The sequence below is a fragment of the Pyrus communis genome, chromosome 1, assembly GCF_963583255.1.
Source record: "Pyrus communis chromosome 1, drPyrComm1.1, whole genome shotgun sequence".
NCBI lineage: Eukaryota > Viridiplantae > Streptophyta > Magnoliopsida > Rosales > Rosaceae > Pyrus > Pyrus communis.
In genome coordinates this window covers 13,619,870-13,635,467 of record NC_084803.1, presented here as the reverse complement: position 1 = coordinate 13,635,467, position 15,598 = coordinate 13,619,870, and the positions used below count along the sequence as shown (strand labels likewise).

At 36.0% G+C, this 15,598-nt stretch overlaps 2 protein-coding genes across 2 annotated transcripts; one reads left to right on the top strand and one right to left on the bottom strand.

Annotated features, from left to right (window-relative positions):
- The first annotated feature begins 4,038 nt into the window (after positions 1 to 4,038).
- LOC137734630 (mitogen-activated protein kinase kinase SIPKK-like) lies at positions 4,039 to 7,664 on the top strand. Its single transcript, XM_068473883.1, has 9 exons — positions 4,039 to 4,327; positions 4,424 to 4,508; positions 4,747 to 4,881; positions 5,366 to 5,590; positions 5,686 to 5,868; positions 5,965 to 6,188; positions 6,672 to 6,717; positions 6,827 to 6,926; positions 7,399 to 7,664. The coding sequence occupies exons 1-8, from the start codon at positions 4,251 to 4,253 to the stop codon at positions 6,914 to 6,916; spliced, it is 1,065 nt and encodes a 354-aa protein (XP_068329984.1). The 5' UTR covers positions 4,039 to 4,250; the 3' UTR covers positions 6,917 to 6,926; positions 7,399 to 7,664.
- Positions 7,665 to 7,801: 137 nt separating this feature from the next.
- On the bottom strand, positions 7,802 to 10,760 carry LOC137734623 (protein phosphatase 2C 77). Its single transcript, XM_068473870.1, has 4 exons — positions 9,419 to 10,760; positions 8,934 to 9,308; positions 8,609 to 8,714; positions 7,802 to 8,522 (listed from the first exon to the last, which is right to left on the bottom strand). Exons 1-4 carry the CDS (start codon positions 9,941 to 9,943, stop codon positions 8,188 to 8,190), a joined length of 1,341 nt encoding a protein of 446 aa, XP_068329971.1. The 5' UTR covers positions 9,944 to 10,760; the 3' UTR covers positions 7,802 to 8,187.
- Positions 10,761 to 15,598: the final 4,838 nt, after the last annotated feature.

Genomic DNA, 15,598 nt, shown 5'->3' with positions numbered 1-15,598 from the left:
ACGTCGTCGTCGGCACACCACGGCCAGGGTTAGGCTCTGATACCAAATTGTCACATCCCGGCCCAGGGCGGATCACTTCCCGGGTCCGCTCCACCACCGTAGCACGATATTGTCCGTTTTGGGCTTACCATTCCCTCACGGTTTTGTTTTTGGGAACTCACGAGCAACTTCTCAGTGGGTCACCCATCATGGGATCGCTCTAGCCCCCTTCTCGCTTAACTTCGGAGTTCTTACGGAACCCGAAGTCAGTGCGCTCCTAAAAGGCCTCATGCTAGGTAGGGATGGAAATATACATATAATGATCACTTCCTTGGCCGATGTGGGATGTCACACCCTCCCGGGTGCCTTCCCCTTCCCTGATACCCACCCGCCACCATCCCTTTTCCCCTTCCCTAAAACCCCAAACAACCCTCCCTCCCTTCTCTCTCCACGACCGATGCCCAGAATGCGAATCCGGATCAGGAAACCCGGTTTGCCGCAAACTCTTGTTTGAGCCACCGCTTACGCCGCTGTTTCTTCGAAGAAGATGACATAATTTCTCGATCTGGATGAGAGCTTGGCGCACACACGGGCCAATCTGTCACCAGAGAAGTTCAATTGCATAGTGCAGCTGAGGATAGACAAAATCGAGAGGCCGTTTAATCCTTATTCTTCCGCGTGCTCATTTGGGTTCAAGATTGTGATTTTTTCTGCAAAGATTTCCTTCTGGTGTTCGTGCATCCCACCTATTTGATCCAATGTATAAGTCAAGATCTTTTCCTAAGATTTCTCTTTTCTACTCATTTGGTGATTTGGTGAAAGGGATTATGGTGGAATTTTTGTTTAGAAGAATGATTGTTACAGTGAAATGGGTTATAGTGTTTCAATAATAATAAAAAAAGGTTATGGTGGAATTTTGGAATGGAGAGAGAATGGAGGGAGGGTTGTTAGGGGTTTTTGGGGAAGGGGACGGGGAAAAGGGATGGTGGTGGGTGGGCATCAGGAAAGGGGAAGGTGGGGGTGGGTGAGGGGGAGGATAGAGATTAGACCTTTTTTTTTTTTTTTTTAATATTCATGTGGGTCCATATTGACACATCCACGTCACAATTTAACGGCAGATTTAACAGCAACCTTAACAGATGTATGAAAGTATCTCAAAATTATGACTTTAGGTACCACTCTGGGACGAAAAACATTCATGTACCAAATGTTGAAAACCAAGAAACTTCAGAGTAGTGAACTGAGATTAATCCAAGAATTAAATATTAATTAAAAACCCTTAAATTTTAATTAAAATGGCAAAAGAACTCAAATTTTAATGAAAATAACACAATTCAAAAAAATATATATTTGAAACTTGATGTACGGGACTTGTGCTTCCATCGCAGACTGAACACTATTTATGAAATTGAACAATACTACACTATTTATTGGTCCAATTTCATAACTAGTGTCTAGTTCTGGATCCACTTTCATAAATAGTGCATAATTTTTTGTCATGTTTCATAAAAATTGCCTAGTTTTGGGTCCAGTTTCATAAATAATGTCTCTTTCTTGGTTTGGTTTCATAAATAGTGCCTAGTTGTTGGTCTACTTTCATAAATAATGCCTAGCTCTTAGTCATATTTCATAAATAGTGTATAGTTCTTGGTTCAATTTCATAAACAGTTTTCACCTATTAGTTTAGTTTTAGAAATGGTGCCTAATTCTTGATTTCTTCTCATAAATAGTGTCTACTTAGATTTAGTTTCATAAATAGTGTTTACTTATTGGTCTAGGTTTCATAAATAGTGTCTACTTATTGGTCTAATTTCATAAATAGTGTCTATTTATTGGTCAAATTTTATAAATAATGTCTAATTCTTGATTTAGTTTCATAAGGTTTGAAACTTAGACCTTTTTTGGTCTTGTAAAAGCACATATTGCGCTAAAAACGATGAACCCAAAAGTGATCTTTTAGATCAAAACCTTGAGAAAATTATGTTCTGAGTAATTATATTTAAATCGTTGTTTTCAATTACCAAATTAAAATTCTCTCACATTTTCTACATACCTATAATAATAAATGTAGCTCTCCATCCAATTTTTGGAGCTTGAATGTCATTTTGGAAATTTTATTCCTTATGCCCATAACACAAGTGGTACACCATGTGTTATTATGTAAGTCGTAGGATATTTTATTTTTTATGTTATTAATTTTTTAACACAAGAATCTCTCCACTTGTATAGAGAGACCAATTGTAACATCCCACATCGCCCAGGGGAATGGATCTTGTAAGCCTTAAATGAATATTCTCATCTCTACCTAGCACGAGGTCTTTTGGAAGCTCACTGGCTTCGGAGTTCATCGGAACTCTGAAGTTAAGCGGGTAGCACACGAGAGCAATCCCATGATGGGTGACCCACTGGGAAGTTCTCGTGTGAGTTCCCAGAAACAAAACCGTGAGGGCGTGGTCACGATCCAAAGCGGACAATATCGTGTTACAGTGGAGTCGAGCCTGGGATGTGGTAGGGGCCCGGGCCAGGATGTGACACACATGGAGTATCATCCCATGTTCGGGGCATATTGAAAAATCTCTTGTCATCTTGACTATTATTGGGAAACAACACTGCAAAAAATAAAATTGGGGAATGTAATTCAATTTGAAGTTTTTTTTTTCTTATTCTAAGCCCAAAAAAAAAAAAAAAAAAAAATCTCTTAATGTAGCTGACAATGGGAGAAAAGAGGCGGACGGGCCCGGTGCAAGTTGGGTTTTTTGTGTTTTTTTTTATTTATTCTTTTGTCTTTATCATTAAATAAAGTTAGTAGGTGATTTTTGTATATTAAAATGCAAAGATTTGAAATCATTTTTATTAGTTTTTCTTTGAAAATAAACACGTTAATAAACACCTAATAATATTACAATTATCACCCTTACTAAATTTGATCTAAATAGTTGATCATTTATTTTAATTTAAAAAAATGAAAACTAATAAAAAAACTTTAAATCTTTGCATTCTAATAAAAAAATCATCCACTAACTTTATTTAATGATAAAGGACAAAAGAAAAAAAAAAAAAAAAAAACAAACAAACCACCACATGCTAACATTAAGCCATTATTATTATTATTATTGCTTAGAATAAGAGAAAGACTTCAAATTGAATTACATTTTTCCAGTTTTATTTTTGTGGTGTTGTTTCTCAATAATAGTCAAGATGATGAGAGATTTTTTAATGTACCAGGAACACAGAGTGATACACTACGTCTCTATACAAGTGGTGAGATTCTTGTGTTAAAAAATAAAAATTTTCACCACTTACATAATAACAAGTGATGTAAAAAGTTAAGATTGTAGGTGGAGGAGAAAATGAAGTGGCAGATGGGCAGACAATAGAAGAAAATTAAGTAATTGGTGTACGAAGTTACGAAATTTAAGAGATACAGAGAAAATTTGATGAGTATCGAAGAAAATTAGAAGAAGATAATGTGTGGAAGGTGAGAATGTGCCAAGAAAATTCAAGAAGATGAGAGAGAAGAATGTAGTACTGTAAAGTTTCATAAATAGTGTAGTACCGTTAAGTTTCATAAATATTGTAGCATCGTAAAATTTCATAAACAGTATAATACCGTTAAGTTTCATAAACAGTGTAGTAAATTTCATAAACAGTGTTGTAAGTTTCATAAACAGTGTTGTAATTTTTCATAAACAGTGTAGTAAGTTTCATAAACAGTGTAATAAGTTTCATAAATAGTGTAGAAAGTTTTATAAATAGTTTGTGCGTAGACGTTGTGATCCGTGAGTCAAATTTTTAAATTTTTTTTAAATATTAAAATTATATATTTTTCATTAAAATTAAAATTATTTTGTTATTTTTATTAAAATTTAAGAATTTTTTTTTAAGATTTAAATCTTTTTAATTAAATAAAATTATAACAAAATTTTTTATTAAAATAAACTTAGTACAAATCATTTTCATAAAAGTTACCTTAAAAAAAAAAACCGAAGGGTGAAATACACTAAGGAAAAGTCAACGGTCCTATCGTCTTCCCCATTTGCTCTCTGAAGTTTGGAGTCTCCACCACAATTTTCCAACAGTAGAAACGCCAGTACTCATCCCTGAGGGTCCTACCTTTATTACATTAGTTTAAATAAAACAACTTAGGTCGACATTCTGTAAAATTCTGAGACTGCCTTTAAATCAGAATCTGTCGAGACCAAAAGCAGAAGCACCAGAGGCAGTGCTTCGACCAACAGCAAGAAGCAAAAACAAGAAAATTTCAAATAGTCATGAAGAAAGGAAGCTTGGGATCCAACCTCAAGCTCACTCTCCCTCCTCCTGATGAAGTTTCCATCTCTAAGTTCTTGTAATTCTCTCTCTCTCTCTCTCTCTCTCTCTCTCTCTCTCTCTCTATATATATATATATATGTATTTATATATCATGGGTTTTGTGGTCTGGCAGGACACAAAGCGGTACGTTCATGGATGGGGATCTCCTGGTTAATAGAGAAGGGGTTCGGATCGTTTCTCATAGAGAAGTTGAAGTTGTAAGCTACTTTTCAAAGATCACACCTTTAATTTTGTGAAATGTAAAGATTGAACCTTTGAACTGAATTGGGTCGGAATTTTGGCAAATTAATGAGCATTGTTATGATTAGGAAAATGGGATTTGCTTATTATTCAAATATATGCACTGTGATGTTGTGAATTGTGACTTTTATATAAGAAAGATAGGTTTTTTATGTGTTTTTGGTTTTGAATGTGAATGTGAATGCAAATGCTCAGCCACCACCTATTCAAGCATCAGACAACCAGATGAGTTTAGCCGATCTCGACGCGATTAAAGTTATTGGCAAGGGAAATGGTGGGGTTGTGCAACTGGTTCAGCACAAATGGACTCATCAGTTTTTTGCATTAAAGGTATGGCGGAAAGCCCTTACGATTTTCAAATAATTTGTTTTCCCTAGCCTAGTCAACTAACTCCTCGTGTACCGTAAGAAGGTTGGGGTCGTTTTGTGGTCTTCATATGATTGTGTTGTGGTCCATTTTGATTTACCAAATATGTGTGCATGCGCGCGCGTGTGTTAGCCTGAAGATAGATTTCCGAAAGTGAAGCTGTAAGCTGCAATCATGTGTTCGAGTCTTGAGATGGGTAAAGTTGAGTAGTGGAGGTCTCTTGTAGAGCTAATTCTTACTATTTCAGAAACTTCTTTGAATTAAGATTTCTTAATTATAAACACCATTCCTTACATGTTTGAAATTCACACTATTAAGAATTATCTTCATGCTTTCGTAGATTGTAGAGATATCCACTGATATGCCTTCGAATGGATATTTCTGCATATTGTGTTGTATGCTTTATGCCCTTGCTCCAACAATGTTTTATGCTTTATCCCAATTTCAGGTAATTCAGATGAACATTGAAGAGTCTATCCGCAAGCAGATTGCACAGGAATTGAAGATTAATCAATCATCACAATGTCCAAACATTGTTGTATGTTACCAGTCCTTCTATGAAAATGGTACCATTTCAATCATCCTAGAGTACATGGATGGTGGGTCTTTGGCAGATCTTCTGAAGAAGGTCAAAACGATTCCAGAGTTTTATCTTGCTGCCATTTGTAAGCAGGCAAGTTACCTCACATTTTTTATGCGACCTGAAACTCTCCGTCTTTGATATATACTAATTAAAACATGTTGTTTTCTCCTGTCTTGTTGGTGCAGGTGCTGCAGGGTTTGTGTTACCTTCATCATGAAAAGCACATCATCCATCGGGACTTCAAACCCTCTAATTTGTTAATCAATCATGGGGGAGAAATCAAGATAACAGACTTTGGTGTGAGTGCAATAAAGGCAAGCACGTCCGAACAGGCGAATACATTTGTTGGCACATACAACTATATGTCGGTGAGTTAATTAGTTATATTGTATAACAAGCATTCAGGCCTTTCAGGGCTATTGAGGTGTAGGCACCAACTGTTTCTGTTAAAATTTGTTTTGCAGCCAGAGAGAATTGTCGGTAGCAATTATAGCTACAAAAGTGACATTTGGAGCTTGGGGTTAGTACTGCTGGAGTGTGCAACAGGTCAATTCCCATATACACCACCAGATCAAAGTGAAGCATGGGATAACTTTTTTGAGCTTATGAGTGCCATCGTCGAACAACCACCACCTTGTGCACCTTCTGATCAATTTTCTCCAGAGTTCTGCTCATTTATTTCTGCATGGTAAGATCTTACTTTTGCTGGTTCAGTATTAAGTTTGTGATGTTCTGAGAAAAGTCTTTTGGTTAAGGTGTGTTTCATTAGCTCACTTGAAGTTTTTTGGTGTACATAATCACTTGTAAGTTGTGTCACAGGGCTCCTTATCTTCTTATCTTATAATTTAGGTTCGTAATGGAATTCAATAACAAACAAGTGTATTCTCTGTCATTGTTTAATCTATTTTCATTCATTATTTGTTTTTTCTTTTGTCATTTCCGTTCATTTCCAAAAGGATTGGACTGTTGACCAAATTAAAACTTGGGTTTCTTTTTCACTTCTGCTGTTATTGATTTCCAGTCATTGTGGTGTCTGTCGATGAAGTTGCTGTTTTTAACTTTGTTGACGTTTTTTTTCTTTTTTTCCTGTTTATCTCGAATGTTTTCCCTGTTCTATTTCTAATTCTTTGAGGTTGCTAACGCTACCTTGGGGGCCTCTTCTTTATCTCAGCGTACAGAAAGATCCTAAGGATAGATTGTCGGCGCAGGATCTCCTGGTATGACCTGTGAAACCCTTTTTCTTTAGGTACAAGATTTCTGGATTTTGTGGATACTTCCAATCTAATGTGGTCTTCTTCTATATTTTCTCTTTTTGTTTGATTTCAGAGACATCCTTTCATCAGCATGTACGATGACGTGCATATTGACCTTTCCTCTTACTTCACCGAAGCAGGATCTCCCCTTGCAACATTTTAAAACCTAGCCGGTATGTTCAAATCTGAGTTTCAGACCATGTCTTGGACTCACTATTGAAACTGAAATACAAAAATTCCTTGCTTTTCTTCATAAATGTAATTTGGTTTCGTGAATGAAGACCATTGCGGAAATGAAGAATCACTGCCATGATGTGTCGTCCTTAGTATTTTTTCTGTGCTGTGAATTTCTTTTTGTATGGTAGATGAATATGAAGCTTCTTTTTATGACATTTTATGTTCAAATATTTATACCGTACTCATTTTTTTTTTCTTGAAGCTCCTTTACGTGAGATGTTTGAAGTTTCGTAGTGCTTCTAGCCTCTAGAAAACCCACCAAGATTTTTAATTATTCAGAAAGAAAGAGGAGTAAACTACATAATCTAAAATTGATTTAGAACTAGATCTAATGTATGCCTAGAGACCTTGTTCAACCAAAGATTGGCTTATAGAATGACTCTTGTGTTCTCTGCTTGCCTATTACAGGATGTGGACTGCCGGTGTTACGGTGTTAGGGACCGTGGAAGTACTGTCACGAGTAAACTTTCTTTCGATTTTAGTTCCCTTGGTTGCGTAAGCGTAGTTTTGTAATCGACAAATTATTTTTACTTGGAATTATGGATTTCCTTGCAAACTAGTCATACTTCTTCCTGCCACACTGCAAACTAGGCAATTTAATGCCTGAAAGCGTGCAGCTTTCCATAAATTTGAGGTTTATACCGGATCCAGAAGTAGTATTTTATGTTCAAATATTCTGTTTGTTACTCATCAAATGCACTTGAAAATCAGTTCATCTGTCTAGCGTCGAAAGCATTTGTTCATCCTTTACGATTGCAAATTTATTCATCCGTGTCATGTAATTTACCTTCTGTGCTAGTGCATTTCTTATGGATTGTCGTTAATGCGGTTGAATTGTTAGAGAGATTATCAAACAAGAAGGAAAGGAGAGTAGAAAAACACCATTGTAATTCATTAGACTTCTCTGTCTGTACAAATTGATAATATAGTAAGAACAAAGCAAAGGTGGGCAAAAGAATTCTTAAAGGGCTATAGTTGTAGGGAGATTTTTTGATGTGATTGTCACACCATCGTGTGATATTAGCAATCAATCTATCGTTCACACAGTTAACCATGCAGTGTGACGGTCACATTCAATAATTTCTTTGCGCGTCACTAAACCCAGGTGAAAAACTTAGAAAGGGTTGAGTCGCTTTAGGATTATATAATATTGTAATATACTGGCATAAATTTCAGATTACCAAATCATAGTTCGAATTAGGGTTTTTTCTTAAACCTCCTTGTGGATTTCAAGTCTACTACTACAACAGTGATGTTGTCCTTGCTCCCCTTTTGCATGGCAAGCTTTGAGAGGTACTCTGCTGCAGATTGGGCAGCAGGATCAGCTCCCTCACCCCGTTCCGTTGACATGGTATCACCGTACTTCTTGTGCCACAGAAGGATCCGCCTTCGTGCAATGTCGCAGGCCTCCTGGTTTGTGATGAAATCCCACAGCCCGTCGCTGGCTAGAATTAGGCACTCGTCTTCTTTTTCTCGAGAAACAAACACCACTTCTGGATCAGGTATAATCCATGGTTTCATGTATCTGTCACCTGATTAGATTAAATACCTTCATCAACAAGAGATCCAAATACAAATGGTGCAATGCAATCAAAATCAAACTTTCGAAAACTCATACCAATTGACCTTGACATCGCAAGAACACCGCAAACACGAGAACCATTCCACTGAATGACCTTGCCTCCTGCAGCCTCTATCCTTGCATATTCATCTTCTCTATTTGGCTGAAAACCAGAACAAAAACTAATCAGTTTATCTAGAATGTCAACTTCACAAGAGAAACTCAGGTGCGACCGGTAAACCCTTGTGACTCTCTCTCCCCTCACATGACACATGCATGAGGAGAGAGAGGCACAAGGTGATAAATATCCGGTTGTACCTATGATTTAGCGAGATGCAAAATGGATGAAATAATGGAAAACTAAACAAATTAAAGGCCTTGCCTTGTGGTCTACTGACAAAGGCACAGGAACTTTTCCTCTGCACAATACTGCTCTCGAATCACCGCAGTTTGACACGATAATATGTGTTGGACAAATCACGGCGACTACAGCAGTTGATCCGACGGTTTCAGGAGCTATAGGTTGGAGAAGGCCACCTGGAGCTCCCCCAGAAGAAGCATCAGTTTTGCTCACATCTGTGCCTCTTGGAGCTCCTCCAATCTCAGCATCCACTTTCAAGAAACTATTGGAGAAGGCCTCCTTCCACCTCTCCTGCCAACCCTCCTCCCCATTGCTTCTGTCATCTAAGCCTGTTTTCGCAACTTCTAGCTCTTCGGCCAATGCAGAATGCATGCGTTCGCGACAATAATTAGCAACCTGCAGAATTGAAGAAAAACCAAGCTGAGGATTCGACACGAAGCTCTTGATGAATACAAAAACAAAAATTCTATAGGATAAAAATTCGAATTTCAGTTGAGTTAGCATACCTGAGAACCTCCATGTCCATCATATACTCCAAAAAAATGAGCAGTTAAGTCACTTGGGTTTTGATTCATGCCATTCAAAACACTGTCATCCATCAGCATTTGAAACGGAACCTGGGAAAATCGTGGTACAACTGCAACGTCATCTTCCATCTCCGGTCTCCTTCCAATGATAGACGTGTAACCCCAAAGGGGTACACGATCCAAATCCAAAACTCTCCGACTGCAGCTTGTTCTGCACATTTTCTCATCCCCAGTGGCCAAAAAAAGCGAGGTGGATGCAGCACAAGTACTCGATCCATCGCCAACGCGATCACACGTTGGCCTAAACTTATTATATTCCTGACTTCCCCGATTCACGACTTCCACTCCCTGTTTTTCATCATGAGGACTATCGAATAATAAGGGTGAAGCATTTGCTATTAGTTTGAGGCCAGTAATTTCCATCTGGGATTTTGCTGCTGACTCCTCATGGATCAAATTACCTAGCCTGTATGGAACAGCAACTGCCTGAGCTAAATCGTCCATAGATTTAACCTTCACCTTCCAAACTCAACTATTACCAGTCTTCAGTTACCGCCTTCAGTAAAAATCAAATCTTTTGTGATCTAATTCAAAAACATGAACATTTAGAAAATGGGAAGTTGAAATTACAGAATATATATAGAAAAACTTGAGAAATCTTTCAACTTCTTCAAGCCTCTAGAGAACCAAAACCTTCTAACTTTTTACCAACCCGCTGATCTCACAAGAAAAGAAGAAAGCTTTGCCCTATTTATAGCAAACAAAAGTCAAAAAAGAAAAACCCAAAACAAAATACAGAAAAACCCAGAAAGGAAAATGATTGAAAAGCTCAGTTCCCTGGATCAAAAGCAACTCATATCAGCCTCTTGAAACTTGGTTCTCTCTCTCCTGTGGAACTTTCATGTTTTTCTTCACCAAACCAACTTCAACAACTTAAATCAAAAGCAGATGAAAAAGTTAAGCTGAGTCACCAACTACTTTTGTCTCAATCTCTCTCTCAACGATTCTCACTTCGCCACGAGACTGGTAGCTCATACGATTAAAAGCAAATCCTTGCAACCCAAGAGTTTTGGAAACGTATCAGAAAATAATAGACACAAGAAACAAAGGTTTTCGATGGTGAGTTTCTTCACTCAACTATGTTCTCAGCTCCGTAACGACTTGTAGCTCAAGTAACGACTTGTAGCTCAAGCGATTAGGACAGCTGGCACCCTAATAGTTATTGACAAAGAAACAAAAGGTGTTTGATCTGATGGGTTTCCTCGCAGTTTTCAAAACTCTGCATGCAGATTTCAGGTGGGAAGAATGAGGAGAAAGTGGCAAAAAGAGGAAGAAGCGTAAAAGGAAGGCGTGAAAATGCGATGTGTTGGATTTATATATAAATAACTTGGAAACATTATATTAAAAAATTTGGAAAAAATTGGAAAGGAGAAACACACAGGTGTTCATGATATGCCAAAGAACGGAATTAACCAAAGCAAGGCATCTATACATTTTACACACCTATGTTATCAACTTAATAAATAAAATAAAAAATAATTAATTAAGTGGGCCTAAGTATCCTAATATATAATAATCATATCTTTCAAAAGGTGATTCGTAAGACTATTTACCTAGAATAATTATTAGAAAGACATTTTACCGAAGGATAATGTTAGGTAGACTAAAATTATAGACTAAATTTAAAAACTAAATGATGTTACTAATAAAAAATAAGTACGTTAAACATTTAAGTAAGGGTAATGCTAGAGAGACTAAATTTGGAGACTAAATTTGCAAACTAAATTATATGTCACTAATAAGAATAAGCATGTTTATCAACGTTTAAGTAATAAATCAATCATCAACTTCCATGTCTCTTAGTTTAAAAAACTTTCTCTACAAATTTAGTTTCCCTAGCATTACCCTTTAAATAATAATTCAATCATCATTTTTCATACCATTTAGTTTACAAAATTTAGCTTGCAAACTAGTCTCCTAGCATTACCATTATCCAAAATGATCATTGAGATTAACATGACCCTTACTTTGGTCCATGATTTTAAAAATCGATATAAGTGGTCCTGAAATTTGTCCACCGTCAATCTTTTTGATCATTTTGTGAGTCTTTGTTAAATTGAGGTTTTTTTTTGTCCAATAAACTCCACTTGGTTTTCTATTTAACCGAGATTTTTCACGGAATGACCTAAATGATTGGCGGCGAACAAACGCAGGAACCATTTTAGCTAAAAAGCCTATTAGAAATGCTGATTCTAAAAGTGACCTCACATTTCAACGTCAATTTTTATGTCAACATTATAAAATATTGTGCCAAAAACATGAGATGGCAGAGAGTCTCACTTTTGAGAGATTCTCCTTAGCAAATTAACTTTTTGGACCATATTTACAAATTATGTGACATGTCACTAATAAGAAATAAACACAATCAACACTTAAGTAAAAGTTCAATCATTAACAACCACGTCGTATGATTTACAAAATATAATTTAAATAAATTGATCTCTCTAGCATTACTCAAAAACAAAAAGAAAATATAAACAATGTAACACCATCCCAAGGAATTGTTTTAAGCATGTCCAATGTAGTAGTTTGGCATCACTCCATTATTTTAGCATATTTATGAGACACGTATGTGAATAATGTATCTCTATATTCTTTTTATGCGATACTATATCTATCTATCTATCTTGGAAGGGATACAATCATACAAGAGTGATGAAATATTCCCTTAACTTGCACAATACGGTGCGTTGAATAGTTAAGAATCAATATATCCCTTATTTTCTTTGAATTAATTGGTTGAGCAATTGAATTGGGTGGACCATTTAATCAAATTAAACTTTTCCTTGCATAAGAACTAAGGGGAAGAGTTCCCCGTTTTAAAAAAACCGTGAACGGACGATCTCTTTTAACATTATAAAGACGACGATCTCTTTTAACATTAATGGATGAAATAACCGAATAAAAACACAAAAAAAACAGAATCTTTACACACAAGTCAAACCGATCTGGACTGTTAAGTAAATTTTAAATAAATAAGGAAAGTTCGAACCTTCACCACTTGATATTCCAAAAAATTAAGAAAAATAAGACCGACTTATCAACTCACATCCTTTTTTTTATTACCACACAAAGACTATCGCATGCCTTAAATTGTTTTTAATAGTCGACAAAGAGTCCAGGTTCTCTTGGAGGCATAAAACTAAACAACCAACCCCAAAGAAGTTGCATTGTGTAACACTATATCCAAATGGATAATGTTCAGGTCTCTCGAAGAATTTACTTGGTTCTTCACTTACAATTTGTGCATATTTATCGTCTGAATATTATAATCAAAATAGTTCATTTTTTTATCATCATCTAAAGATCATAAACAAAAACTATTCAATTTGAAACAAATGAATGTTATCATAAAAATGTTACTTGTTATCAAAATCATTGATTGATTTAATACGTATGAATGATAAAACGATCTTCAAATTGAATAATTTTTTTGCATATATAATCTTTAGATGATGATAAAAGAATAACCGCTTTCGAATATTTTATTCAGATAATAAATATTTGTTAATGGTAAATGAAGAAATAAGTAAATGCCTAGTTAGAATACAATGGGGATACAAGCATTATCTTATTAAAATCCCGTGACTGAAATTTAAAATCCACTTTCTTTTTCCATGCACTATTAACCCTGTCACGTCATGACTATGATATTTTGGTATTCGGAAATTTGGCTCTGAAATTTGGTTTAGGGTTTGGAGTGCAAGGTGACGCGGCAGATTACAGTGGAGTGTTGTGTTGCGTTGGGGGAGATGTACAAAACTCTCTCTCTCTCCCCCCCCTTTCCTTTCTCTCTCTACATGTTTTAGACAGGGATGGGTTCGTTCATGGATTCTAAGAATCCTTTAATCATGAGCGTTTATTGTATATTGTACGATCAATTTTCGTCAAGTACTGTTTAAATTCAATTTTAAATAATATATTTTAAAAAATTTCTGATCGTATAATGTATAATAAAATAGCAGAATTAAAAAAATCCTCGAAATCCTTACTAAATGAATTCGGCGATGACCCTTTTGTGTGTTGTATGAGAACACACACACGCATAAAAGTACCAATGTTGTGGGGCTTTTTTTCTTGCCACGACTTCCGTGCCAAAAATCCCTTTGACACGAGTTGGAACTTGGAACCGACACGCAAGCAGCAGAGTGTCCAAGCACTAAACTTGGTAATCCGTCTCGTCCAAATAAAAGTTGTAGAAACTCCGATTCTGTGGGCTACGCTGGAAAATGCATTTGAAAACAACACAGCAAATACAAGACGCATTTGATGAGTGGTTTTTATAAATGCTTTAACTTCACCCGTGCAATTCCAACTACACGTCTACAACCCCAAATCTAGGCAGATTCGAACGCGTCTCGGGGAGTATAGGGTTTAGCACTCGTCACGTGACATGATCCTTGATTACATCAATGACAAGTTTACGTACCCATAATCGAAATCAATTTACAGAATTGGATTCCAATTACGGGATACACCTTTATTTACGTAATCTTAGGAAATCAAAATACATGTGGAGTCCACACGCATAAAGGAATCCAACTCCTAATTTTGGATGAATTGGACTCCCTACATAAGGGAGGTATTTCAATTCCTTGTGACTTGAGGAATCCGGAATGGATTTTATTTACCAATTATGCCCTTGTTTCTAATTATCCCAACATTGCCCTGCATTTGACACTCATTATGCCATCTTTTAATAAATAAATAAAACCTATGTATATATTTTTATATAGATGAATTTTATTATATAAATTTAATTCAATTAATTAGTATGAAAATAATTTATTTATGTAAGGGCAATTTAGTAATCAATCTAGTTTTCATTCAAATTGAAGTGAATTAGTAAACAATTTATATGGATTCAACATCATTCATGTCATTTTTTAATAAATAAATAAAACCTATTTATATATTTTTATATAGATGAATTTATTATGTAAATTTAATTAAGAATTTAATTAAATTAATTAGTGTGAAAATAATTTATTTATGTAAGGGCAATATAGTAATCAACCGAGTTTTCATTCCGATTGAAGTGAATTAGTAAACAACTTATATAGACTCAACATCATTCCTACTCCGATTCCACAGTTTTAGTAAACAACTTCAACAGGAATCCGATTTTGATTCCACCTCATTTCAATTCTTCCTCAATTCAATTCCTCTCAATTTGATTACGGATTAGTAAACGTGCCCCAAGTGTTATGCTCACATAGAATACGCAATTTACTGTTATCATAGTGACAACACCTTCCCCGCCAAGGCCCGATGCCAAATGTAATCGGCCAATGGACCCAACGGGGAAGAACATGGCTGGAAGAAACATTAGTGCTTCATCTCCACCCCATGTCACCTTTCTGATATCTGAAAACCTGGCCATATGCATACAAGTAAAACTTCCAATTTTCGGATAGAATGATAGGGTTGACGAAATCAGAATTCGATGAAGTCCCTTCAACAACTGAAACAGTATAAATCAAAGGTTCCCGACTGTAGAATACACCATGGTTATGAAACTGCTAAACTAACATACTTTTGGAGGCCGAAACACAAGCAACGCGTATGAAGCGTCGCCTAGAAAACCATCTACTTTAGAACTGCAGATTAGGCCACAAATCAACATGATTCAGGAAACAGAGACACTACCAGATTCAAACCCGAGAACAACGTCTGAAATAAAAAAAATGCTCAAATCTTGTTAAAAGTTTCTACCATTCCTCTTCCAACACAATCATTACTATCTACATCAACGAAACACCAAGAAAATTGGATAATGGAAGCACTGGGAGACGATTAAACATTAAATTTGGGTTTGGAATTCTTAAATTCACTCGCAATAAGTGAATGTATAGGGAATGAAGTAAACACAAGGTATAAACACATTTCAAGTTTCAAAGTTCAAACTAAATAAAACCAGAATCAAGTAAGCGCAGGACATAACACAAGCCTGAAGGAGTGAGCCAAACATCATATTTGCGATGATAAAGCAATAAACCTCGAGCAACATGAGCACCAATGCGGTGCAAAAGCAAAGAAACCTTAGGAGTAGGGACTTACCTCAGCTGTCTGAAATCAAGGTCCACAAGAGCACTTATC

Excerpts from the sequence above, each read along its gene's own strand:
- LOC137734630 (XM_068473883.1), top strand. The coding sequence starts at position 4,251 with ATGAAGAAAGGAAGCTTGGGATCCAACCTCAAGCTCACTCTCCCTCCT. Across the intron at positions 4,328-4,423 it reads GTTTCCATCTCTAAGTTCTT|GACACAAAGCGGTACGTTCA; the intron begins GTAATTCTCTCT and ends GTGGTCTGGCAG. Across the intron at positions 6,189-6,671 it reads TGCTCATTTATTTCTGCATG|CGTACAGAAAGATCCTAAGG; the intron begins GTAAGATCTTAC and ends TCTTTATCTCAG.
- LOC137734623 (XM_068473870.1), bottom strand. The coding sequence starts at position 9,943 with ATGGACGATTTAGCTCAGGCAGTTGCTGTTCCATACAGGCTAGGTAAT. Across the intron at positions 9,309-9,418 it reads ATGGACATGGAGGTTCTCAG|GTTGCTAATTATTGTCGCGA; the intron begins GTATGCTAACTC and ends TCAATTCTGCAG. Across the intron at positions 8,715-8,933 it reads CTTTGTCAGTAGACCACAAG|CCAAATAGAGAAGATGAATA; the intron begins GCAAGGCCTTTA and ends TCTGGTTTTCAG.